The 25,989-nt window shown below is 46.0% G+C and overlaps 1 protein-coding gene across 1 annotated transcript in view; it reads left to right on the top strand.

The window, feature by feature from the left end:
- ANO2 (anoctamin 2) overlaps positions 1-25,989 on the top strand; it is a 321,672-nt gene that overhangs the window by 44,292 nt on the left and 251,391 nt on the right. The window contains exon 4 of the mRNA XM_032593765.1: positions 17,723-17,821. Coding sequence (XP_032449656.1) covers positions 17,723-17,821 — 99 coding nt within the window. The remainder of the gene's footprint in view (positions 1-17,722; positions 17,822-25,989) is intronic.

Genomic DNA, 25,989 nt, shown 5'->3' with positions numbered 1-25,989 from the left:
AGCCATGCGGTGCAAAATGACTTGGCCAGTGTTTGCCCACGCAGTTCCAGATTTGTCATCTGTATAGCAACGTAAAAGTTGTCTACAGTCAGAGGCTTGGGCAGCTCAGTGATAGAGCCAGAGGACACAGGCCAGAATTCAGGAGCCCAGGGACACCAGGTATCATGAGAGAGACAAATAAAACTGCTTTCAGCACTTTCGAGCAAAAATTACAGTTCCGACCCTGGCAGGACCTGTAACCTCCCCAGTCCTCACCCCCTGTCTTTTTTATTTACAACAATATAGAAGTTGGTCACATATAGTAGCCTCGCTGACCTGCCCAGGTTACCAAATATTGAGAAAAAGAAAAGGCCCAAGTGCAGTGGTTCCTATCACCAAAGGAAATACAAAGATGTGTACCTGCCATGCGTATGCCCGTAGACGGTGTCTTCTTCACACTGGCTTCTTCACATTGGCTCCTCATAGCAGTCTTGTGAAGGATGCCATTTCTTCCACTCTGTGGGCCAGGGATCAGAGTAGTTAGATCACCACCAAAGTCATACCGAAGGAAGAGTAGGGCCATCAGATTCTGGACCCATTTCTTTTCCTGTCTTCTCCCGGGACCATGGGCACATCCTTTTCTTGGGGAAGCACTATCCAGGAGGCTCTTCCAGAGTCCTAACAGGGCTGGTCCTCTTTGTGGGCAGAAGTGGAGGTGTAGGTAGCATGATTTGAAAAAAATGGAAATGGAATTCTAATGCCCTAAAAGCTTCCCCAGTCATTTTTAGTATATTCACAGAACTGTGTAACCATCAACTAGGTGGCATGATTTTTGAGCCTCTTTAGAGATACCCCCTGGGCTTTTGTCCTCTCCCTCATCAGCCTCCTTATGGGCCTTCATGCCTGCTGTGAGTCACTGGTAGCAGAAGGTGTTCAAGCCCCTGTCACAGTTCAGCCTTGTGGGAGCAGATCTACCCCAGGCTTTAGTGCCTCTGGGGGTTGCCTTGTCATAGACTGACAAATCAGTCTCTTGGTAATCTCACAGCATGGGAATCCGGGGTTAGACTGTGAGCTCCTTCAGGACATCCAGGGCCTCCCTTAGCTGGACAGGATGTGAGTTAAGTGGCAGGTGAGCCAGGATGAGGGAATGCTCAAGGCACAGACCCTTCAGAGCAAGACAGAGGCAGGTGGAGGGTCCAATGGAGAGCGCTCTGAAACAGCTGGGTATCAGGAGAGGGAGGACAGCAGACGTATTTTATTCCTGTCTCATTTACCTGAACCTTGTTAAGGCTGATGGACATCCTGAGGCTATTTTCTGGACTGCTTCTCTGATTCTCTTGGTTGCAGGGATGAATAAAATGAACTTAGAAGATTGTGTATCTCTAACTTTCTCTGGTTTCAGAGACGCCCATGAAGCTCCCTGAGCAGGTCCTGTGTGCAGGACTTATTGAAGGGACTTGAAGTGGAGTGTGTTGGGCTTCCTAGCCAGCCATGGTTTCTTTGTAGGCTAGGACATAGGAGTCCTGGATTCTTTGATTACCCACTAGTAGGTTCTCCATTCCTCCATTGGTTCCCTTCATTCCAGTGAGCTGTTGGGGTGCTTACTTTGCTATAAGCATTGTATTGGGTGCCTTGGGACTTGATGGGGGAAGGCATGCACCCAGTCTTTAAGAAATTATTGCCTTGCTTGATCCTTTAATATATATATATATATATTCACAGGAGGTGTTCTGCTTTGACCTACTGGTCATTTACAACTTGTGAAGATGACTTTTCCAGAATATTGATTCTTGAGAGCAGGTTTTGCTTTGGGGCACTGGAAGGGACACTAAACTCTCCTGTCCCCTCTCTGGTTGTTTTCCTGTGGGTCAACATGCAGGGTTAAGACGGGGGCCACAGCTAGTCCATATGATATCTTTGTGCCAATTAGAAAAAGGTTTCCCTTCCTCAAGATGCCTTGCTTCCATTCTTGTAAAAATTGTTTTAAGGGGCTCCTGGGTGGCTGAATAGGTTAAGTGTCTGACTTTGACTCAGGCCATGATCATGTGGTTCGTGAGTTGGAGCCCTGCTTTGGGCTTTGTGCTGACAGCTGAGAGCCTGGAGCCTGCTTTGGATTCTGTGTCTCTCTCTCTCTCTCTCTGCCTCTTCCCTGCTTGTGCTTGCATTCTCTCTCTCTCTCAAAACTAGGTAAACATTAAAAAAATTTAAAAAATAAAAAAAATTGTTTTAACATGATTTTGTTAGATCAAGACACTTTACTGCCATGTGTCAGCAAACTGTCAACTCTAAGATAACTTCTCTATGGTTAGGACCCCCTAGTAATGTGACATCTTTGTGCATTACATGGCCTGCACAACTGTACGGGGCCGACTTGGTTAGGGTAAGTACTAACGTTTGGTAAGTACTTTTGCTGGCTGATGTCTGCTGTATTTTTCTTCCAGCAGAGAGGTGCCTTCTCCCAAGTTGGACCTTTGACCCTTTCAAGTTTTGGAATGTGAGAATAGGGACGGGAGCCTTGGGGAAAGAAGACAGAAGAAATATTCTGTTTAGGCGGTGGTAGTTTTTGTGATTCTGTACTCTAGTTTACCCCTGGGAGGATGGGGGGCTTTGCAGCCCATCAAATTACTTTTGTGGTAGAATGACTGAAAGGCCAGTGCTTCAGGATGAATTGCTAAGAAAACTCCCACCTTTCATGAAGTCAAAGATCTGTCAGTGCAAGGGAACCTTCTGAGTTCAACCTATTGTTGTATAGGTAAGCAGAAAGCAGAGGCCCAGAGAGGCGTGGGTGTGACGTCCCTAAGGTACAAGTGCAGAGCTGGCACCAGGACCTGGAGCTCTGTGTCATCAGCTCATGCCTAGTCTCTCCCACTGCTCGTCCTCAGGGGGAAGCGGTGCTGGAATAGCGTGGGTCCGGGAGAGCAGGAAAGACGGGGGGCTTGCTTTCCGCAGAGACCTCGCAATAGTGGAGGATCCTGCTGGGTTGGGATATGGTGAACCTGCTATGCTGAGAAGATGCTCTAAAAATACTCCCGTCGCCCAGCTTCTCAGAGGCAGATTTTTTGCATGTTTGGTTCTTGACTTTCCCCTCCAGTTTTCCCTGATGCCAAAGTAGGCTTAGCTTCAAAGTAAATTTTTGGTGTTTGCTCCTTTTATCCCTTGAAACACACATGTTTAGTGAGAACTGTGGTGTTCTTGGATTTAATGAGGGACTCCTGCCTTTCTTCTAAGAGCTTGACTTGACAGTGGCCCCCAGCAGCGATGACTTCTCTGCAGAGCCTCACTTAGGTTCCCAGAGAATGAGTTACATGTTGTTCTCCCAATTGCTGTTGAGCATGGGAAGCTTCTGCGTAAAGGAGGCAAGTGCCTCAGGGAAACCCCTGTAGTTTTACGAAGCCACTGCCTGCATCACAGCCAAATCAGAAGAGTCATCAATTGTCAGCCGAGGCTGGGGTGTACGCTTCATCGTGTTCCCCAAACCCATTATTCATCCTCTTTTCCCTGGACCCTGAGTGACCTCTGGTTTGTGTTCTGGCCTGAAAAAGGGCTAAAAAGACAACACGTGTTTGATTCCGGGACACCATCATCTAGGCTAATTGCACCAGGATAGGGATAAAGACAGAGAAGCCTCAGAAATCATCTTGACCCATGAAGAGGAGAGAAATTCTTCCCTTTGTTGTGTTGAGATGATGTCACTGCCTCCTCCCCCTTTTTGTTGCAAACCTACTATGGGCTTAGTGGCTTAGCACATGGCTCCAGGAGGAGCCAGTGAGCTCCAGAGCTGGGTCTTTGTCGCCCTGGAGGCAAGGGAGTCAGAGATGCCTACAGTCAGACATGGTGATGCATGTCACAGATGAGTGACATGTGAGGAGACCGGTGTCCCTTGCTTTAAGAGTCTGGAAGGGCTTCTTGGAGCAGGTGTGACTTGAGTTGCAGCTTGCATGGAGGACTGCCTTTGGAAGTGAGCCTTGGAGAATGCTGCATCGCCCAGCTGGGTGGGAGCTGGGGCACCGGCTCAGCTGACACCAGCCCCTTATCCATGTGGCCTCACCACTAGGCTTCCATCCCTTCCTTGTCGCTCACCTCTTGCTACCCATTCTCCCACTTGCCACCTGTCACCTGCCTAACTCCTCATCTCCCAGCCTTTTCCCAGCCCTCCCCCCACCAGTGTCTATGTTTCTGATTATTCCCCCCAGTTAGTTATTCGCATTCTTCTGCATTGAATCTCATTTTGTTATTTCCTGTCCCATATTTTCTAAACTCCCCAAGTCCCTTCTCATTTATTTCCCCATCCTCTCTGGTGCTGTTTGCAGCTCCGCCCAGTTTGTTATCATCTGTAGATTTAATTAGCATGGCTGATGACCCCTTTTCTTCCCAACTGGAGGCCACAGGGAGGGACGGGCAGTCTCAGGCAGGGCCAGCCCCATGGCAGTGTGCTCCCACGGCTGTGGAAAAGCCTGTTTTGGCTGCATGGAGGGTACATGTTCCAAACTGGTCTCTTGCTTCATATAGGGGAAAAAATGCCCTAGGAGCCAGGAGCCAGGTTTTTCTGGGAAAAGAGGGAGGATGCTGGAAACTGGATTGCACAAACCCCCTCAATTCAAATTCCTCTGGCCTAAAGACACCATCTGCAAAATTCAATTGCTGTTGGTGTTATGTGCCAGGTGTCATGAGAGGTACCTTTCTTGTGTCATTGCTAGTCTTCACAGGCACTCTGTGAGGGCGCTGCTGCTTTGGATGATCATTTTTCTGTTTTACCAACAAGAGAAGTGTGTCTCAGAGAAACTACATTACCATATCTGTGGTCACATAGGGGCATATGAAAGATCTGGGATGTTAGGCAGAGTCTCTGGACTCTTCCTTAAATGTACCCTGCTTCCCAGAGACCCCATCTACTTCATCCTCTGGCCCCCAGACCACTCTAGGCTAATGGATTATTTTCATAGCATTCTTAGCAGACGGGCTGGTTCTGGGCATTTTTTGAAGCCCACAAAATAGTCAACTCCTCTGTTCTTCTTAATCATCACCACGATGGGTCGTTTCCTGAGTGTCCCTCATCAGCTCCTCAGTATCAGATCCAAGATCTAGATCTTGGTTAATTTAATAGCCTTTATTCATAAATCAATTTCATTAAGCTCTACCTTAATATGTCTTAAGCCTGGGTCTGGTGGGGTGGGGGCGGGCAACTGGTGCGATAATTTGCTAACGCCCGCTTCTGTGTCTGGTCTGATCAATCTGCCGGCAGCATGCTGGTTTTCGACCGCAGGTCCTTGAGCTCTAGGGTTGTGGTTCTTGACAGAGCACTGTTTATTTCAGGAAGGAGAATTTTTCTCATGCGGGGCTTTCTAAAACATTGAAGCATATTTGGTATCCCTTCTTCCATCTACTAAATGACAGTGGCGCTCCCTAGTCAGTGTGACAATCAGAAGCTTTCACCCATTTCCAAGGGGAATGTACACCTCTTGTGGTTTGCATAAAGGTGGCACGGAGACTATATCAGGGCCAAAGATGGCTGAGCAGGTGATGTTCTGGTCCTCCGCAGCTCAACGAGGGTAGTCCTTTGAAATATTTGAAGAAAGGGTTCTTTACCCGAATAAAGCATAAACTAGTCTTGTGGAAGGTTTTACAGCTTCTTTGTACATGTTCAAAGTCTACCCTGCCTCCTATATAAGATCTCTGTTATGAAGGATGAATGGCCCCTAGAATAAAGCCAGAGCCCTGCCTTTACGAAGCCTGCTTCCCCTGACCTGCAGAAGATCACAGTGGCACAAAGGAGGCTTGTTCCTTTATTCTCTTGACCACAGTCTAGACCAACTGCAGAGCGGATGGGCAGTCACTGCCCACCTATTGTATTTCTTGGGCTCACTGGAGAATAGGAAGAAATTCCCAACTTGAGCTCCACTGGAGAAAGGAGGAAGGCATTTTCTCAGGGTTCCCTGAAAAGCGGGATGCTTACTCTTCTCTCTCCTGTTGAAGATGTAATGAATCTAGGTGACCGTACAGGGTTGATCCGTCCAGGTCGCTGTCATTAGGTTCATGGGCAGCAGTAACATAGTGAGCAGTGTGGCCAGCACAGCCCACAGCTCAGCCCTCTGGCTCCCTAGCTTCCACCCCACTGTAGGCAGGCTGGTCTCCACACGCTGTACACATTCCTCCTTGTACCTTTGTCTGCCTGTCTCTTCTCTTCTGTGCCACCCAGAACACTTCGCATATGTAAATCCCATCATATCGTGTTCACAGTATGACTCAAGCTCCCTGTTCTCCAAGGCATCCTCTCTGGCTCCTCTAGCCCAGATGCAGCTCTTTCACTGGTTTCTCACAGCAGTGAGAACTCTTGTTTGCACTGACAGAAAACCGGACTCAAACTGGCTTAAACAACAAAGGGAATTGATGAGCTCATGTAATCAGAAAGCTCATAAGCGAATTTGGTGAAGCTTGATCTGGCAGCTCAGATGATGTCCCCAAGGACTCCCTACTTCTCCATCTCTCTGCTTAACCTTCTGCAGGTTCTACTTCATCTTCTGTTTACTCAGTGGTCCGTTGGCTGACCCAGGTCTTCCCCTTATGGAGCAAATTGACTTCCACTATTCTCCCCAGAGTTTTGTGCCAGAAAGAGAAAGCTGCTTTCTCCAGAACCCCTGGCCAACATTTCCTCACATCGTATTGGTTCTGACTGCATTACAAACATATTCCAGAACCAATTGTTTTGGCCTAGGGGAGGGATATGCTGATTGGCTCAGGCTAATTGGGCTCATCCCTGGAGTTGGTGATAGGATCAGGTCACTGAAAACATAGGCTGAGATCCAGGAGAAGAATTGCTTTCAGAACAGAGGTCTGGCAATTACTGATGAGTGAAAGGGAAGCAAGAATCAAGTGAACATTCACTAGTTGTCCTGTCTATTTGGACATTAATTACTGCCTAGTTATGATGTTATTCATCTGTTTTATGTGTTAGATATCGTTCATCTGGTTTCCAAAGAGTCTGAAAGCCGTGTGATGGCATGATAGCTTATATTTCTTCTGTATGCCCTTAATTCTTAGCACATTGCTGAGCACACGGTTGTTGTCCAATAAATACTTGTTCAATTGAAATATGTGAGATGATTGAATCATAGAAAATAGTGGAGCTGTTCCTTAGGGGACAGGTGAGTCACCGCTAAGAGAAGACAAGGGCACATCTTTGGGAGGGAGAGGAGTTAATTAATGATAGCTTGAATGTTTTATAGAAGTGTCTTCAGGGAGGAAGAAAAGTATCAAAATCAAAGAATCACATAAGTTTTGAGTTAGGAGGGATATTAACGATAGGGTACTTTCAGAGGTAATACAGTGGGCTTTTAAATGCCTGGAAATGCTTCTCTCTGAGTGGGACATTTATCACAGGGGCCAAAGGAAGGAAGGTCAGGAAGGAGATCCTGGGCACTGCTGCCCAAAGGTCTGATGGCTGTTGAATTTAGTGGTGCTTGTTGCTGATCACAGGGTGACCCCAGGATTTACTGTCCGATCTGGAGCATTTTTGATAATGCTACAGTGCTGTACAGGATGGGATGATGAGGCAAGGGAAGTAAACTGGGACTGTGCCAGCCCACCCAGGACCTATTGATCATCCCCGGTCTGAGTATGTATCGGCCACCCAACGGGGGGCCCTGTTGCCCACCTCTGTGCATCTGCTCTTCCTTCCCCTGGGCACTGAAATGCTCGCAGTGTCCTGCTGGGGGTGAGTGGGAAGCCCACACACCGCTGAGAGCTAGCCTTCTGCAGCATCTGATTCCACTTGCGGGATGTCGACTGTCCAAAATAGTTTCACTGTGACGAATAGGAAAGGGCAGGATTTTTGTCCGGTCTTTCCTTATGGTTTATCTGTGACCTTTTCCTCTCTGTCTGGGGCTGGCCATGTGTCCCTGCAACCTGGTCATCAGCCCCACCCCCAACCCTGCCAGTCTTCCTTAGTTTTTGCAAGAGGCCCTGTCCTTTCTGCCAGCATCTTAAGGGCTGATGCATTTTTGTCCTCTATTTGTGTAGAAATTTGGTCCCTGGCTGATGGATTCTGTTTAGCTTGTTACTTTATACATGGCAACTGACCTGTGATAAACCACAGATATTTAAAGCATCAAATCTATTGAGTTCTGATGTGTGTACACACCTGTGAAGCCATCATCAGAATTGAGGTAACGAGCCTATCTACTCTGCAGAAGATTCTACATGTGTCGTTGTATAGTTCATCCTTTTCTCCTCCAGGTAGTATTATTATTAATTTTTACAATTATTTTAACATTGTCTCTGAGTTTCAAGAGCTTTGGTGATGGGGCCCCTGGGTGGCCCAGTTGGTTAAGCATCCGACTCTTGGTTTCAGTTCAGGTCATGATCTTATGGTTCGTGAGATCGAGCTCCATGTCAGGCCCCTCACTAGTGTGGAGTCTGCTTGGGATTCTCTCTCTCTCCCTCTTTCTCTGCCCCTACATCTCACATGTACATGTGTGTGCTCTCTCTCTCTCACTCTCTCTCTCAAAATAAATAAACTCAAAAAAAAAAAAAAAGAGCTTTGGTGACTTGTCATAAATGGCGCAGCTGGTAAGTGACAGAGCCAAGCTCCAGGACTGGGTCCTCAGGCCCAAGTACCCACAGCCTTCCCATGTCGTGTCATGTATGGTGAAGATTTCCCCCCATTTCTTCTGCAGTATTTTTGAAGTAGAATGAGACCCAGAGAACACTTATTCGCACTCTATTCATGTGATACTCCTTCCAGGGTGCTGTGTTGCCCTTGGGGGCCTCTACTCAGGGGTTGGTGGGGGAGCAGGTTCTCTCAGCCCTTGGTGTGTAAGAGGGTCTGACTCCTTGGGTCTCCTAGGTTCCCTCTCACTGCTTCATCTTCACCTGGGCTTTGAGCAGAGGTTTTCTAGAGGGCTCCTGTCTGGAGTACAGTAATAGGTGATACACACAGTAGACACTACAGCATGGGTCCAGAGATAATTGCTTCTGGGCACCTGTCCATTTTGGTAGCTGACCCTAGAGATCCTCCTGGCATAGAGTGTCTCTTCCCCTTCCAGGAACTTTGGGGATGGCTGCTTTCAATAAAGGACAAGATTGGCTGAATTGTAATTTCCATAGGACTCTGGCTAGGTTGTCCTGAATCTTTGGTTGGGAACTAGGTGAAGTCTTTTCTGTAAGAGGGGACATGCCACAGGTATATTTTGGGTTTCTGGGACAGGGTTAGGTGGGCATTCATTCCTACCCTTTGCCTTTGTTGATCACTGACTCATCCCCACCTTGGTCTGGGGAGGCTAGAGTTCAAGAGGGGGTTCCCTTGCTCTCATCCATGGCTTCTCAGAAAGGCAAGCTTTCGTCTCTCCTCCTCCAGCCAGGACATTCTTACTTGTGCTCAATTCTAAGTCCCTGGGTCTCCAGGAAGTCAGGCCAGAGCCCACTCCCTGACCATAGGTTGGAAGTTCCGGATGGCTGAAGGCAAGTGAAGACTTTGGTCTTAACAGTGACACAGGTAGACCGTGGTGTTCCTCAGATGGAGCAGTTATGAGGACCCCCTCATTACCTGCTCACATTTCAAAAGTCTCAGGGCCACTTCTCCACACTCCTCTTTAGTCTGTGGTGATGGCTGCCCCAGCCCTGGTTCAGCACCACCTGGTAGAACTCCTCTAGTGTATGCACATCAGCTGTGGTGATTTGAGAACGTGGGAGTCACAGAGGGCTTCTCTCACCCTCACTGTGGGACCATATGCCTGTGGTCCCTGCTGATCCAAGATGGCCTAGGTTGGTGATATCTTAGACAAGTCTGTCTCTGCTTTGTCCCTCTCCATGTCTACATGCTCATCTCTCCACCCTTCCTCTGGCAGCCCCATTCGTGGGCCACGATGTGCTGCAGCTGATGTTCTCAGCTCACAGCAGGGCTCGGGACCAGAGTACACTCAGGCGTCTGGGGTCAGCGTTGAGGTGGCTTGGCAGGACTGCGTGGGAAGGAGGCTTGTGGAGTATCGGTTTCCAGTGTTTGGCTAGGGCTGCCTCCCATTCATTCTTGTTTCTCTAGAGGGAAGACGTGGTCTTGCAAAGCCACATGCAATCTTTGGATAACAACAGCAAGACATAAACAATATGGATAATCTCACCAGGAGTGCTTGGCCTCTGGTCCCTGCCAAGGGCCTTGAGCAGTGGTGGGAACACTGGAGGGAGGTGGCTGGGGGTACAGTTCCCTCCTCTAACACTGCTGTTCCTCCATCCCTCATTTGCCCGATTTCTTGTGAAGGGAGAGGCTCAGGATTGACCTCAGACACATCGGAGCCCCTGGGGACGTGTGCTGCCATCCCACACGGGGATTAAGGGATGGAGCCTTGGTGTCAGGAGACTTGGATTTCATTCCTGGCTCTGCTGCTAACTGGCCGTATGTCCATGTCCAAGCAATGGAGTCTCCTGAGTTCTAGGTCTTCATTTGTTACTTGAGAAAGATACGTTAGCTATCTTTGGAGGCCTCTTTATCTCCAGAGTACTTTGGCCAAATCAGCGCATTCTTCTGAAATTCACCACATGCCCATCAGCTGGCTCTGCTTTGGATGCATCCTCTGCTGAGGATGTTGAATGGTACCATGGAAGTCTGCTACTTGGCAAGTAAAGATACCAAAGACTTTTACATTTGATGTCCCTTTTATTTTCCAAGGTATCCCTGATTCTTTTCCTTAATACTACAGTACCCTTTAATGCTATCAGGCAGAGAGGTTCCAGGTATTATGTGGTCCCAGCTCAGTTCAGATTGTGTTTTATGAGCACCAGATGAATGTGTGCAGATGGGTTAGGCCTCCAGGAAAGGAAGCAGTGGTCTGCAAATGCAGTGAGGGCTGGGGGCTCCTGTTAGGAATGGAGACGTCCTCCTGCAAGGTTTTCATAAGTTTCCTGGTCAAGTGGAATCTTGAATAACTTTGGTTGTTAACATGAGAAAACGGTTCAGAAATGACAGTTAAGGGTAATTGAATTATTCTCTTAGAATAGAACCAGATTTAAATGTGGTTGGCCAAAGGTCACCAGTTACTTTCTGGGCTGTGGTAGCCAATTTTTAGAAATTAATCACAGGATGGGGCGCCTGGGTGGCTCAGTCAGTTAAGCCTCCGACTCTTGATTTCAGCTCAGTTCGTGATCTCATGGTTTGTGGGATCAAGCCCTGCATCAAGGCTCTGTGCATGGAGCACAGAGCCTGCTTGGGATTCTCTCTCTCTCAATCTCTCTCCCTGCCCCTCCCCTGTTCATTCTCTCTCTCTTTCTCTCTCAAAATAAATAGGTAAACTTCTTTAAAAAAATTAATCACAGATCTAAGCAGAACTAGGTATCTATGCATGTTGAAGTTACAGTAGATATTTATTTAGTGAGTGTTTACCATATGTCAGTACTGTGTTGGCTGCTTAGGACAAAGCAGTCAACACGATAGACACATTCTTTGTCTTCATAGAGCTTAAGGTCTGCCAGGAAGGCAAGCATTAAACACCTACTCACCGTGATTGCAATGTCGGCCATTGCTATGAAGGACAAGGACAGGAGCCATGCAGGCAAGAGGGGGGACCAGGCATAATCCTGGGTTCAGAAAAGGTCTTCTGGAGGAAGGAATGTTTAGCTGAGAACTAGTTAGGAGTTGGCTAGGTCTGAGGGTGGGGAGGACTTGGTAGAGGAGGAAATAGCTTACAAGCAGGTTCTGAAGTAGGACACTGGCTGGAGCAGTTGGTGAACAGTGGGAAGGGCTATGTGGCTGGAGTCCAGGGAGAGGGTAGAGGTACTGTGTGCCTTAGAGAAGGTGCATTTGATTGGGCCTGCTGTCTAGGCAACTTTAGAGAAGAAGGGAGGAGGGAGAGGGTGGGAAACTGGCCGATTAAGCAAGGCACTGGTTAGAGATGGGGACCTGCTTTGCTTGGTGAACTCTGTGCTCCATTAATGTAGTTAGTGGTGACTAGGTCTAGGAAACCAAGTGACAGCACAACTTAAAAGAGACCTAGAAAACCAAAAGTCAGGTTATGACTGAGGAGTACAGGAGGCCCCCTTATCCATGGGGTTACCTTCCAAAGCCCCCAGTGGATGCCTGAAAGTATGGATGGTATTGAGCCCTACATATACTATTCATTTCCTTTGACCAGAGTACCTGTGTCATCTTCTTGGGTACCTTTTCCCTGACACCCGGGAGCTGGACAGACAGAATTTGTAGGGTTTTATGAAAACAGAACCATAGTGAAAGGAGTGGCACAAGACATTGCAGCTGAGCTGGAGAGATTTTCTGGCTCTGTTGTATATTTCACGTTTCTTGCCTCTGGGATAGTTGTGTCCCCAAGATGGATGTGCTTGTGCTTGCTCAGAGAAGTCTTTGGACACTGGTTCTTCTTTGTCTGATGACCAGAACCAAATTACATGTTGTAGATTGTTTTACATGAACTTGAATTTTGGTTGCCTGATGTGATTTGGGAGTCCCTCTGGTCGCATTGATGATATGTTTATAAAATATCTTCCAGAGATGGGTTATATGCTCTGGTAGGCAAGCTCTTATATACTGTTTATGTTGAATTTTGTGTTGATTTCAGAGAGTCATGTTTTCCGACATTGTCCTCAAAGTCTGGAGATGTGCTCTATTTTCAACCTGTGAATTCCTTTAGGACACATGGGACATTTTGAAAATCCTGTAGATAATTTTAAAAGTTCAAGGGCAGTAAACAAGGATTACTTAGTCACAATTTTAATGGAACAGGAACTGATTTTCCCTGAGTTTTTCTATTGAGTGCAGAGATTCAGGGAAGATCTCCTATGTGTCCAGCCCTGTGGGAAGTGCTTGAGGAACACAAAAGAAGCATTAGATGCTGTCCCTGCAGTCAGAAAGCCGTCATTTCAGTTGGGTGGGGGGAATCACCATGGTCATGGCCCACAGATACGTCTCAGATGGCCTGTGTGCCAGGCCCTGGGGCAGGGAACCTCACACACTGTCTTCAATCCTCACAACAGACCTGCAACATTTCTCATCCTTATTCAGATAAAGAAACTGAGGCTCCTTTGGTTCAGTGCCTTGTCCAATGTCCTCCAGCTATAAAATCCAGGATTCCAGTCTTAATCTGTTTTTATCTGAAGCCCAAACTCTTTCCACTCCCTTGCTGTGCTTGAGAGAATTCAAATATGGGGAAGAATGGAAGTCAATTGAGCCTGGAGAAGAAGGAAACCATTTTTTTAATTTAAAGCTCAATCTATATTTATCTCCAATTTTAGATTCCTGAGTTAGTAAAGAGAGCTTCTGCATTTGGGGATGGTTCTGTTCAGGGGTTTTCAAGTATTTGTTTTTCTTCAGGAGACATGGCCAGTCACACGAGCTAATGTTTCACATCAGCTCCCATGATTTCCTTTTCTTCTTCTTCTTTTTTTAATTAAAAAAATTTTTTTCTTAACATTTATTTTTGAGAGAGAGACTGAGTGTGAGTGGGGGAGGGGCAGAGAAAGAGGGAGACACAGAATCCGAAGCAGGCTCCAGGCTCTGAGCTATCAGCACAGAGCCCGATGAGGGGCTTGAACTCATGAACCATGATGAGATCATGACCTGAGCTAAAGTCGGACCCTTAACTGACCTAGCCACCCAGGCACCCTGTGTGATTTTCTTTTTTAGGAGAGGGTAACAGTATTGCCTGGGTTGAAAGGGTCATGACTGGATGTTAGCACCACATGATTGCATACCAGCCTTTATCTTCATTTAAAACAAGTTCCAGTTGAGGAGAATGAAGTATGCTTTGCGGGAGGCAATGAGCAAAAAGGTTGGGCTGCAATTAATAGACCCTCTAAAATCACAAGGGCTCAACAGTTTTATGTCTCACGTAAAAATCCCCGGGACAGCCAGGGCAGTTACAACACTCTGAGAGGTTAGGACTCGGCTTTTCTCTTGATACTTTGCTGTTTCTGGCCTTGACTTTGACCTCAAGGTCTGAGATGCTTGTCTCCATGTTCCAGGCAGCAGGTCAAGGGTAAGGAGGACGATGAACCTGCACACTGTCTTTGAAGAGGGTGGCCGGCAGCTGCTTCATGATTAGTATTATGGTTACATCTAACTGCAGGGGAGATACAGGCTTGATTCTGGATGGCTATACACTTAGTTTTAAAGTGTATGAAGGAGATGATAATGGCTTTCAGGGGACAGCTAGCAGTCTGCCACCAAGGTCATGAGATTTGACCCTTGCTTTCTCATTCCTTCCTCAAACTTTGAACATCTGTAGCCACTTCAGTGCACACTTGAGCTACCAATTCTATGCAAACTTTCAAAAAAAGCATTCATCACAGGGGCGCCTGGGTGGCTCAATAGGTTGAGCGTCTGACTCTTGATTTTGGCTCAGGTCATGATCCCAGGGTTGTGGGATAGAGCCCCACATTGGGCCCTGTGCTGAGTGTGGAATCTGCTTAGGAGTCTCTCTGTCTGCTCCCTCTGTTTGCTTGTGCTCTCTCTTTCTCTCTCTAAAAAAAACCAAAACAAACAAAAAAAAAAAAACAACCAAAAAACAAAAAACCATTCATCGCAATTTAAAAATAAAGACAAAACATCATGTATTGAAATCAATAATAGTCATGATTTCATCTCAGTAAGAAGGATGGTACTGTTCACCGCCTTTCACCACAAACATCTTTTCTGGGGCTGTGTTGGAGAGCTGGGGGTGCAGGTCAGCTTCCCAGGTGGTTTTTTTTCTTACCCTTCATTTTCACTAAGTTAGAAAAGCTTAAATTACAGTTTGAAGTAGCAGCAAGTGATTGATAACTCTGTCTAGTACTCCTGGATAGTGTAACCACAGACAGACATGGAAATTGAGGAGATTCCTTGCTGAAAGCCACTGCCAGTGTTTGGTCAGAACTATGTCATCCGTGGAAGCCGGAAGGTTGAGTGTTTATCTTAGGACTGCCTTGTATACTCCTTATCCATCCTTTGATTTGACTTTAGTCTGAAAAGTGTGTCTTTATGCTCTACTACAGCTCTTGGAGGTGGCTGTTCACTTTGCCCAGTAGTGTGTTATGTCTGCCTCCATGGCCAAGAAAGTCATCAGGTAGGGCATAGACTGCTTTGATCCGAATACCTTTTTGTCACACTATCTGTGTAACTTTGGACAAATTACTTAAATTTTCCCTGTCTTGATTTCCTCAACTGTAAAAGAGAGACAGTGATAGTCCCTGCCTGACGGTGTGGCCGTACATCTTCTTTGTTCTAAAACATACGACTGTTTGGCTCTGTGCTGGCACATGATATGCGCTCAGTAAATACGCATCACGGCCATGGCTCTTATTTTCAGGTGTTTGCAAACTCTGGACCCTCCAAGACTTTCATACCGTGGTTCAGTCTTCATACAAAATCTTCATTTCTTCTTCCTTCTTCTCCTTTTTTATTTTTTTTTTTTTTTATTTTTTTTTTTTCAATGTTCATTTATCTTTGGGACAGAGAGAGACAGAGCATGAACGGGGGAGGGGCAGAGAGAGAGGGAGACACAGAATCGGAAACAGGCTCCAGGCTCTGAGCCATCAGCCCAGAGCCCGACGCGGGGCTCGAACTCACGGACCGCGAGATCGTGACCTGGCTGAAGTCGGACGCTTAACCGACTGCGCCACCCAGGCGCCCCTCTTCTTCTCCTTTTTTAAATCATAAGCTTTCATCCCCAAAGTGGGGAGTAGGTTCTGGGTATGTGAATTACTGAATGTATTGTGCGCCCACCGTTCAGAATCATAGAGATAGTCTTCACTTGCATTCTGAACACCATAGTGTCTCTTTATCTTCTCCATTGTCCTGTGAGCACCATCAGTAGTCCATATACTTCAATGGGGAGCGCAGTCTTCTGGTTTGCTACCTGTTTCTCTGCCTAGCACACTGGAAAAGCCGATGGTAAGAGGCTGGATGTGAATGGCTTCCACTGTTATCTTCAACACAAAACCAAGACCAGAGAGTGGATTGATGAACACCAGCTGGTCTTTATGAATGAAGCTGGGGAATGATTTTCAAAGGGGACACCTTTTACGTGAGCAGGAATACCTTTGTCGCACGCAGAGTTGGTGTCTTCTCAGTACTGGTCTCCGTGCTTCCTGCTTCACAAAATATACTGTAATTCAGTAGAAGCCTCAGGGGGCCTAGGGGGGTCAAGAAGCTACAAGCACGTCTGTCTGTGGAGCACACTCACTAGGACCTGATTCCCACGCTGCCCCCTTACATCAGTAGCAGGCTGGCCAGCATCTTCCCACCACGGTGCACGGGTTTTAGGGGATCTCCGACAGTCATCCAATGAAGGCATGGTGCTGCCTCCTTGCTCTGTTTTCTCTGCGAACACTGCATTTGTAATGAACTCTGCAGGTGGTTTTAGAAGCTTCTCACCAATAATGGCGCTTTTGCCCATTTTTCTGACTTGCTTTGGTTTCCTTTCATTCTTTAGTGACAAAACTAATTGAATTAAGGTCAGAGGTAGTTGTTTTCTTTTTGTGTTTGTTTTGAAAAAATTTTGAGGTTTTATTTGAAGATGGGGAGAAACTGATGGCTTGACATCATAATCTGACCAAAAATTTTTTAATGTTTATTATTTATTATTGAGAGAGAGAGAGAGAGAAAGAGAGACCTAGCAGGGGAGAGGCAGAACGAGAGAGAGAGAGAGAGACAGAGAGACAGAGAGACAGAGAGACAGAATCCCAAGCAGGCTTCTTACTGTCAGCATAGAGCCTGATGCGGGGCTCATACCCACAAACTGTGAGATCATGACCTGAGCCGAAGTCGGACGCTTAACCAACTGAGCCACCCAGGGACCCCCCCTGACCAGTTTTTATCACTCACACTGTGGCCAGGGCCAAATGGATTACTAAATCAATATGACCTAAATTTCAGATGCTCATCACTGCATTTCCTTTCCTTTATATTTTTTGGGTGAAGTCTATATACTCATGGAATTCCTTGTCCTGGGTCATAGATTCATATTCCACATTCACACTGGAGCCCTGTTCATGGTTTATGTTGATGATGTCATTTTACATTGTACTGTTTACATTATAATTATTGTTAAAATTTTTTTAATGTTTATTTATTTTTGAGAGAGAGAGAGAGAGAGAGAGAGAGAGCGAGCGCTGGGAAGGGGCAGAGAGAAAGGGAGACACAGAATCCGAAGCAGGCTGCAGGCTCTGAGCTGTCAGCACAGAGCCTGATGCGGGACTTGAACCCATGAACTGTGAGATCATGACCTAAGCCGAAGTCAGACACTTAACCAACTGAGCCACCCAGGCACCCCTGTTTACATTATTATTTGTATCCTTACTTTGGGGCTTAGGTGAGCCACTTTTGTCATTTGAGGCTATGACCTAGCATGATAGAGCACAAATATGTGAATGGGGTGAGTTGCAGGCTGTTCACTGAATGCTAGCAAAGGTGAACTCCCTACTTGTTATGAAGACTATAATAGGGTTTTTGCAAAAATCGTAATTGCTTATGTTTCAAATCTTGGGAACATACTTGTTTTAATTCTTCTTTTCTTCTGAAGCCACCAAGCCTCCAGGGACCACACTTTGGGAACATTACCCTGTGGTTTTTGATGAGGGCCCTTCTGGAACAGAGCTGGTGACTAGATAGGGGCAGGAGGGGACAGGACCCTGGTGTTTTGTTAAAGAGAACAAACACCAGAAACTGAAGAAATGCCAGGTCGGGGCTTCTAGTTTGGGAGAGCTAGGGAAACAGGAATTTAAGCTATGTCCTTCTAAGTGTTTCCATTTCTTCTTCCTTTGTACCTTGCAGAGTAAAAGCCAGGGATCCATCTTTGTCCGGATACACGCCCCGTGGCAGGTGCTGGCCAGAGAGGCAGAGTTCTTGAAGATCAAAGTCCCCACCAAGAAAGTATGAGCATGTTTCTTCTGGGTTTGGGGGCCTCCGGAGGGTGGGCTGGCTGGCAATAGTGTGGGAACAAGGCCAGGGTTTGGGGGATGAAGGTTTGTGGAGTTGAAATTGCTCTTGCCTCCCTAGGGACCCTAAGTATGGGGCAGTGATGTGGGTGGGGTGGGAAAGCAAGTTGGGGTGCAGACAGGGGCCGGGTTTGGGATGTCCCTTCACCTTGGAGCTCTCCCTGGGATGTGCTTCATGGGAAGCCAGATGTTGCTCTGGTCCAGATTCTTGGTTTCTCTGTTATACTTCCTCTCTCCCTCTTCTTGAGGTCCTGACACTTCCAGGCATTTTTTTTTTTTTTAAGGCCAGATGTAGCAATGAGAGCAGACAGCAAGCCATGCGGACTGGGTAGGCAGCATGCAGGGAGAATAGCTCCGAACTTGCTGCAAAGATCCCTATTCTGGTTGTGACTCTACCACTAAGTATTGTGTGGTGGCTTTTGCTGGTCTCCTCTGTAAAATAGAAGGTTCTTAATCAAGAGAGTTGATTAAAAGAAAACCAACTGGGGAATGTTTTTAGAATGTCGTGCCAGCCTCCCAACTCTGGGATTTTGATTCAGGTGGTTGGTATGGAATGAGGTTCTGGCACCAATATTGTGAAGAAAAAAATCCTCAGGAGGTTCTGATGTATATTTGGGTGGAGAACCACACAGTTCAGATGAGTTTTGAGGTTCCTTTCAGTTAGTATAGTTTATGTATAATTTCAAAATTCCCCCAGGGAATTCTTAGGTGAGCTTCTCCGTGTATAACAAAATCCAGCGAACATTTCCAAAGAGAAAGGAAAAGTGTCCACAGATTTACTATTCTTTTTTTTTGTTGTTGTTGTTAGGCATTTTAGGAGAAAACAGTGGCTGTTGACTTTGGCCACTTGTGATGTTTCTCTAGGAAGGGTTCTGGGGCACATGCTACTCTAGTCTAATGAGTGATTTATAGATGATATCTCTCTTTCTCTTTCTCGGTTTCTTTGTCTCTGTCTCTCTCTGTCTCTCTCTCTGTCTCTCTCTCTCTTTCCCTTTCTCTCTCTCTTTCTTTCCCTTTCTCTCTCTCTCTCTCTCTCTCTCTCTCTCTCACACACACACACACACACAAAGTATTTCATAAGTGGTGACCTAACTTTGCAGAGATCATTTTCCTCATTCTGACCACCATCACCAGAATTTCCACCCCCATCAGGAACAGAACTGCATGTCTGTTGCTTTCTGCACTGCCACTGTTACCACCTGCCTTATCACCGTCTTCACTCTCATCACTATCCTCAGAGTCAGCAGCACCATTTTGATCAACGTCATTGTCTAGGCTTATACCGTCTTCCCTACCAATAGATCGACCGTCCCCATCAAAATTCACTCACCAAATACCAACATGTTTGCTACCCTCATGAATCCCCTGCTCAAGAGGGTAAAGTCTGTGGGTTCTGTTTTTATAGGTTTATTAAGACAGACGATACCTTCGTGGCAGGTGGACACATGACAAACAATGAACAAACACAGACGTGAATATCAGCTACAGATATTCTGCCAAAAGAAGTAAATGTTTTGGGGTCACCTGCCTGAGTGTCTTGTTTTCACAAGGACCATACCAGGGCCTTTGTCCCTTCATTTGCACTGCTGCATTGTCTCCTAGTTTTGGACCTCTTGCTCCTAATCCCATTGTCCTCGAACGCAGGCGCCGTCTTTATTGTGGACCTCCACTCCTCCTCCATAGATGATTAGAGGATTTCCTGGTTTGCTGGCAACATGCCTCAAGTATCAGTCTTGGATGGAGGCTTCTGCTTCCCTCTGGTGGTGTCACAACCTGGCTAACCGTTTCACTTCTCTTTCTTCTGGCTTCTAACTTTCTCTCTGCTGGCTGATCCTTGGAAAGAAGGTGAGCAAAACTCCAAAGCCCATGCTATGGCTTCTATCTCCCAGGATGCTCCTAATAGCAGGGAAGCCAGAGACACAGAAGAAGCGTGTATCCTTCTTCTTTCCCCTTTTTGTCTCTTCTTTGCTCTCCTTGCCATCCTTCTTCCCTCTCCCTTGTACCTCTCTCTCCTGGTGCCTTTTCCTTGCCTCCCTCTCTGTTCTTGGGACATCCTACCATACCTCTCGTTTCTCTACCACCTTCCTCTCCTCCTCATTCCCAGACTCAGCCCCCAAGTAATGCCTGCCCCTGGTCTCTGCTTGTCCTTGCATAGGCTCATACCTTTGAGAGCATAGATCTGCTTAAATGACCTATTTTCCTGCAGAGTCATGTGTCCCCATACGCTTAGCCCGTTGGAACTACCATCTATAGTTTGGGTAGTACCTGCACTTGAATTTGTAGTTGGAATGATTAGGGCAAGGACATATTACAGTGCAGCCATCTCTGAGTTTCCCTCCTTCTTTGTCTTTTTTTTTTCATTTTAAAAGAAATCAAATATATTTGACATAACCTTGTGTAAATATAAGGCATACAACATGTAAATTGGACACATTTATATACTGTAATATGATTGCCATTGTAGAGGTAATTAGCACCTGTATCACTGTTACAAAATTATTCTTTCTTTTTGGCGTTGGAATAATTAAGTTCTAGTCTTTGGTTATAGTACAACGTTGTTGTCTATATTCGGTCTACTGTGCCTTAAATCTCTATGGCTTATTTACTACTTGTTACTGGTTTGTACCCTTTAAACCGCAGCTGTTTTATCCCCCCACCCCATTCCCTGGTAACCACCATTTTACTCTCTATTTTTATAGGTTTGGCTTCTTAGATTCCACATATAAGTGATATTACATAGTACAGTTTTTTTTTTTTCCTCTGCTTTTATTGCACTTAGCATGGTGTGCTCAAGGTTCATCTATGTTGCAAATGGCAGGAATTCTTTTTTTCTCATGGCTGAGTAAGATTCCACTGTGTACACATACTACATCTTCTGTATCCATTCATTGGTTGATGCACAGTCAGGCTGTCCCCACCCCCTTCCTTTTCCTTTTAGGGGCTGAGGGTGGTAGACACTGTGGTAGGGTCTAGAAGACCAGACTTCTAGCCTTGGTTCCATGTTTATTTGCTGTGTGACTTGGGGATGTCACTTCGTCTTCCAGAGCCCCAGTTTCCTCATCTATGATATAGGCTATAATAATACATGCCCTATTTTTTCTTAAAAGGGTGTTGCAAGACTCTAACTCCTAACTGGTACTATGGAAGTGTAGGAGTTTATCATTGTGTCTGTGTGCTCAAATATTTTTATGTGCATTCTCGATTCCTAGCCCTTCCCCGACCCAGCCAGCTTCACTGCAGCCAACACTGATGGAGGACCTGTAGGGGGTCTTTGGAGAGACACTGAAGGGCACAGAAATAATCCATGCTCTCAGAGAGTTTACAAAGGGCTCATCAGGAATGCACATACGCAGACATCAAAGCATGAGTAAAACACTATCTCAAATGGCAACTCATTAGCACAGCACAGATCTATATGCAAATACGATGGGGCAAGGAGTCTGGGGAGAGCAAAGCCAGTGGTGGCTCCTGGAAGGCTGCAGATATAACAGAAGGAACTTCTCCCCAAAGTTTCTGGGTCCCATACTTGACACAGGTGAACTGTGTGTCATCCTTCTGTGGGTCCAGCCACATGGCCCTGATCTTCTTTGTAATCACAGGATGCAGTGGCTGACCTCACAGGGGATGTCATAAGCAGGAGAGGAGGTATAACTTGGTAGGCAGGGTAGGATGCATGTTTTTCAAAATCAGTCTGACAGAACCTGATCACAGGGGTGGAGGTGGGGGCTATACCCAGAGGCATGGACAGGGAGGATGAGGCAGGGAAATCTGTGCAAGGTTAGCATGGGGGCCACTGGCGTTTTCCTCCTGTTTTAGTGGGTTTGGGAAGTGACTACGATGAGAATAAACTACGTTTGCAGAGAGCCACATCCTGGTGGCGGGGGGAACGTGGAGGAAGGCTGAGGCACGGCGTGGGATCAGTTGAGCATCCTCCGGGCCGGTGGAGGTTTGTATCATAACTCAGCAGGGTCTGGAGAGACCAGGAAGATGGGGAGGAAATCACGAAATCAAGATCTCCAAACCTGGACAAATCCATAGTAACGCGTCTAGGGACTCAGAGTCCTGAACACAGATATTAACCAGGAGGGGGATCTTGGAAGGAAACATTTGTTTTCCAAGAACAACAACAGAAGAGCCAGCATTTTGTGAGGGACACTCAACCTCCGTGCACAGGAAGGGGGTGGGGAGGCCTGGCCTTTGGCCCCGGGGTAGCCTGGGAAGGTTTGAAATGGGTGCCTTCTCACCTCTGCTCATTACCAAAATGGGCCTTCTAGATTGCGCTCAACATTTATGTTTCTCCCTCATTCGCCTTTTGTCCATATGAACGAACATTCCCCCCCTCTTTTACCCCTTACGTTCACTGACTCTCCAAGTGCTTCCTGCAACAGGAAAGGCTGGAAACAGACAAGGGGGAGGTAACGGAGTCCATTCTTGTCCATGAGGTCATATTAATCTAGCCAGAATCCACCAAATTTGGAAGAAGTGATATGCCTGGGGTGGGTGAAAATCACTTTTGTCCAGTCTGTCAAAATTTATGTAGCTGTTTTGAGTAGAGAGACTGATATTGCAGGGGCTACTTTTGCTGTTCCCAGAAGCCTATGAGGACATTAGCTTATGAGTCCTTCGCAGGCAAGGAGATGCTGTTAACTTCCAGCAAGTTATATCTTTTTAGGAAAGCAGGCTTAGAGCAAGCCTCATCTCCAAAACAGGAGTAATAAATGTCGTGGCAGGCTGTTGAAAGGAGTGGTGATGATATCAGATGTCTAGCATAGAGGCACACACAACACATGATAGTGGGTACTTTTACTGTTGTCGTTGTTGTTCACACGTGATGTGAATAGGGCGGCACAGTCGGCAATGAATCGGCCGACTCTTTCCTGCTGTTTCCCTTCACAGCCAGCATCTGCAGCATTGGGGGAAACTGGACCCAGTTCCTTAAACCTGCGACGGCAGCCAGAAGCCCAGACATAGAGTCTGGGGAGAGGCGGGAACAGATGGCCTTTGCACTGTGATTTCTGTTTCCTAGAGCATGGCTCCTTGGGGTGTCCCTAAACATAATGGTTGCATGTGTGAGACCTGTGGTGCAGTCCCTGGGAGAGTCAGCAGGAAGACTGCTAAGCTCCACAGTGCGGGAGGGAGGTCTTGAAGGTGCCCATTTCCAGGGATAGACAGCAGATGTGGCAAAAGGAGACTTGAGTTTCACTATTGGCTCTGCCCCCATGAACCTGGGGTTGATTCATATCTTACCCTATTTTGCAAAACAGGATTTTGACGGGTTACAAACAAAATCATAAATACAAAGGGATCATTTTTTAACAAAGGGTAAATAGAAAAGAACCCTGTGATTGGGGGACAGTAAGGAAGTGCAGGGGAAATGATGACAGTAGAAATGAAAAAATAAGAGTGATTAATGCAAGTGTGACAGATTTCCCTTTGAGCTTCCTGGTAGCCAAGGAAGGAAGGACTGTGGTTCATGTAATCCGTGGAGATGAGCATCTGTTTTGTCAGAGGACACAAACTTTTTCCTGTGGTTAAAGTATAATTGCAATGTAAAGGACAGAAACAATATAAGGGACGTATTTTTAGTAATGAGTTCATATAAAGTGCTGGAATGTTCTTTGCATAGCAATCTTTTAACTGCTTTTGGATAAAAGCTGAGGTTGCCACGTTAAACTGCAGTGCAAGGTGGATTGTAGTACAAAGTAATGTGTGGAAATTTCTGGTGAGTCAATGATCCAAAGAGAAAAGAGCAGAAATATCATTCATCTTTTAAGTCTCTCCATGGAATCCTTGGTTTGAGATCTCTTTTATCTACCAAACTGCATTTATTAAAGAATAGTTCATCATTTGATTTTCATTAACTGAAAATATATATAAATGCCATTAAGAAATTGGTGTTACCACACTGGACTATTAGAATTTCATCTTAAAAGCAAAGAAACTTGGCATTTTGGTTAGCCTCAATGGCCCCTTAGAGGAAGATATTAATTCCATTAAGCCTTATAAATTGGTAGAAGTTGTTCTCGGATACCTGCTACTGCCTCTCTGGAGATTCTGATTTGGTAACTGTGGTTTTGCAAAAGCTCCACGGGAAGACTCTCCCTCTGGCTTATGGTGTCCAGCCAGCTTCAGGTACTCTGCCCAGTCAGGACCACAGCACTTCTTGCTTCTTAGTTATCTAGAGGTGAGGCTTATATTAATCAGGTTCCTCCAGAGAAATAGAACCAATAAGACTGTGTGTGTGTGTGTGTGTGTGTGTGTGTGTGTGTGTGTGTGTTATATTTATTATGAGGAATTGTTCCAAGTGATTATGGTAAGCTGATTATGGTACCCAAGAGAGCTAATGGTATAAGTTCTAGTCCAAATGCCCATCAGGTTGGAGACCCAAGAAGAGCCCATTTCAGTTCCAGTCTGAGGGCAGGAAAAAAAAAATTAATGTCCCAGCTGAAACAAGCAGGCAGGAGAAGTTCCCTCTTAGTCAACCTTTTTGTTCTATTGAGGCCTTCAACTGATCGGATGGAGGGCCACCACATTAGGGGGGCAAACTGCTTTACTCAGTGTATCCATTCAAATTGTTAATCTCATCCAAAAACCACACTCAGAATAATGCTGGCCAAATATCTGGGCACCCCGTGGCCAGTCAAGTTGACACATACAATTAGCCATCACAAGTGCTTGTGCTTTTAAGGTCCATAATCTTTTTTTGTAGTGGTATGAATAGTGTATCCAAAAATAGGTATCCAAGCCCTAACTGTGGAACTTATGAATGCGATCTTATTTGGAAAAAGGGTCTTTGCAGATAGAATTAGGTAAGGATCTCAAGATAAGATCATCCTGGATGTTGGGTGGGCCCAAATCCAATTATTGGCTGAAAGATAATTGAGATCCACAGACACACAGGGAAGAAGACCAGGTGAAGGCAAAGGCTGTGAATGGAGGAATGCAGCTCCAAGCCAAGGTGAATGCTTGGGGCCCTCAGAACCTAAGGAAGGTTTTCCCCTTAGAGCCTTCAGAGGGGGTGGAGGCCTGTTGGCAGACCAATTCCAGACTTGTGGCTTTCACATCTGTGAGAGCATACATTTCTGCTGTTTCAGGCCACCCACTTTGTGGTAGTTTGTTATGACAGCCCTGGGGAATGAGTATACTCTTCCTCTGGGCAGGAAGTAACAAGCCAATGATCCAAGACCTGGGTCTCAGGTAGGCTTGTGGGTTTGCTCTGTATCCCAGGAATCCACTTGGCATTTTCTAGGGTTGCTTGAAGTAGCCTTGTTCATTCCTTGATGCTGGGCTGTGGACTCCTCTGGAGGAGCCTTTGTGCAAGCATCCTCCTTCATGACCTCACCATGTCTGTGTCTGTTTCACGTTCTGCTTTTGCTTTAATGAAATCCGAAGAGACTGGAAGGGGCTCATCTTAGCATGCATAGTGGAAGGAGACCCAGTGTGGCTAAGAGCTGCTTTTCAATTCAGCAATTATTTCCCCACTTATACTTCTGTTCCCAAAGATAATTGTTGGTTTGATTAGGTGAAAGCTTCTTCTGCCTTGATAAGGGGTAAAAAGGATAAAGTCTGTTAGCGTGTTTTAAAGGTTGCCCATATTTCATAATTCTTATGGTTGGCTTTGAGAAGAAAGGTAGTAAAACCACTCTCAATGATATCACTCAAAATATCTGAAAATAAAAGAACTTATAACCAGAGATATAAGTTGATAAATAATTAAATTGAGTTTTATTTTTTATTTTTTTTTCCTTTTTTTTTTTTATGAAATTTATTGACAAATTGGTTTCCATACAACACCCAGTGCTCATCCCAAAAGGTGCCCTCCTCAATACCCATCACCCACCCTCCCCTCCCTCCCACCCCCCATCAACCCTCAGTTTGTTCTCAGTTTTTAACAGTCTCTTATGCTTTGGCTCTCTCCCACTCTAACCTCTTTTTTTTTTTTTTCCTTCCCCTCCCCCATGGGTTCCTGTTAAGTTTCTCAGGATCCACATAAGAGTGAAACCATATGGTATCTGTCTTTCTCTGTATGGCTTATTTCACTTAGCATTACACTCTCCAGTTCCATCCACGTTGCTACAAAGGGCCATATTTCATTTTTTCTCA

The sequence above is a fragment of the Lynx canadensis genome, chromosome B4 (assembly GCF_007474595.2).
Source record: "Lynx canadensis isolate LIC74 chromosome B4, mLynCan4.pri.v2, whole genome shotgun sequence".
In the NCBI taxonomy this organism is placed as follows: Eukaryota; Metazoa; Chordata; class Mammalia; order Carnivora; family Felidae; genus Lynx; species Lynx canadensis.
The sequence above is the reverse complement of the archived record's forward strand: the minus strand, read 5'-3'. Positions and strand labels throughout refer to the sequence as shown.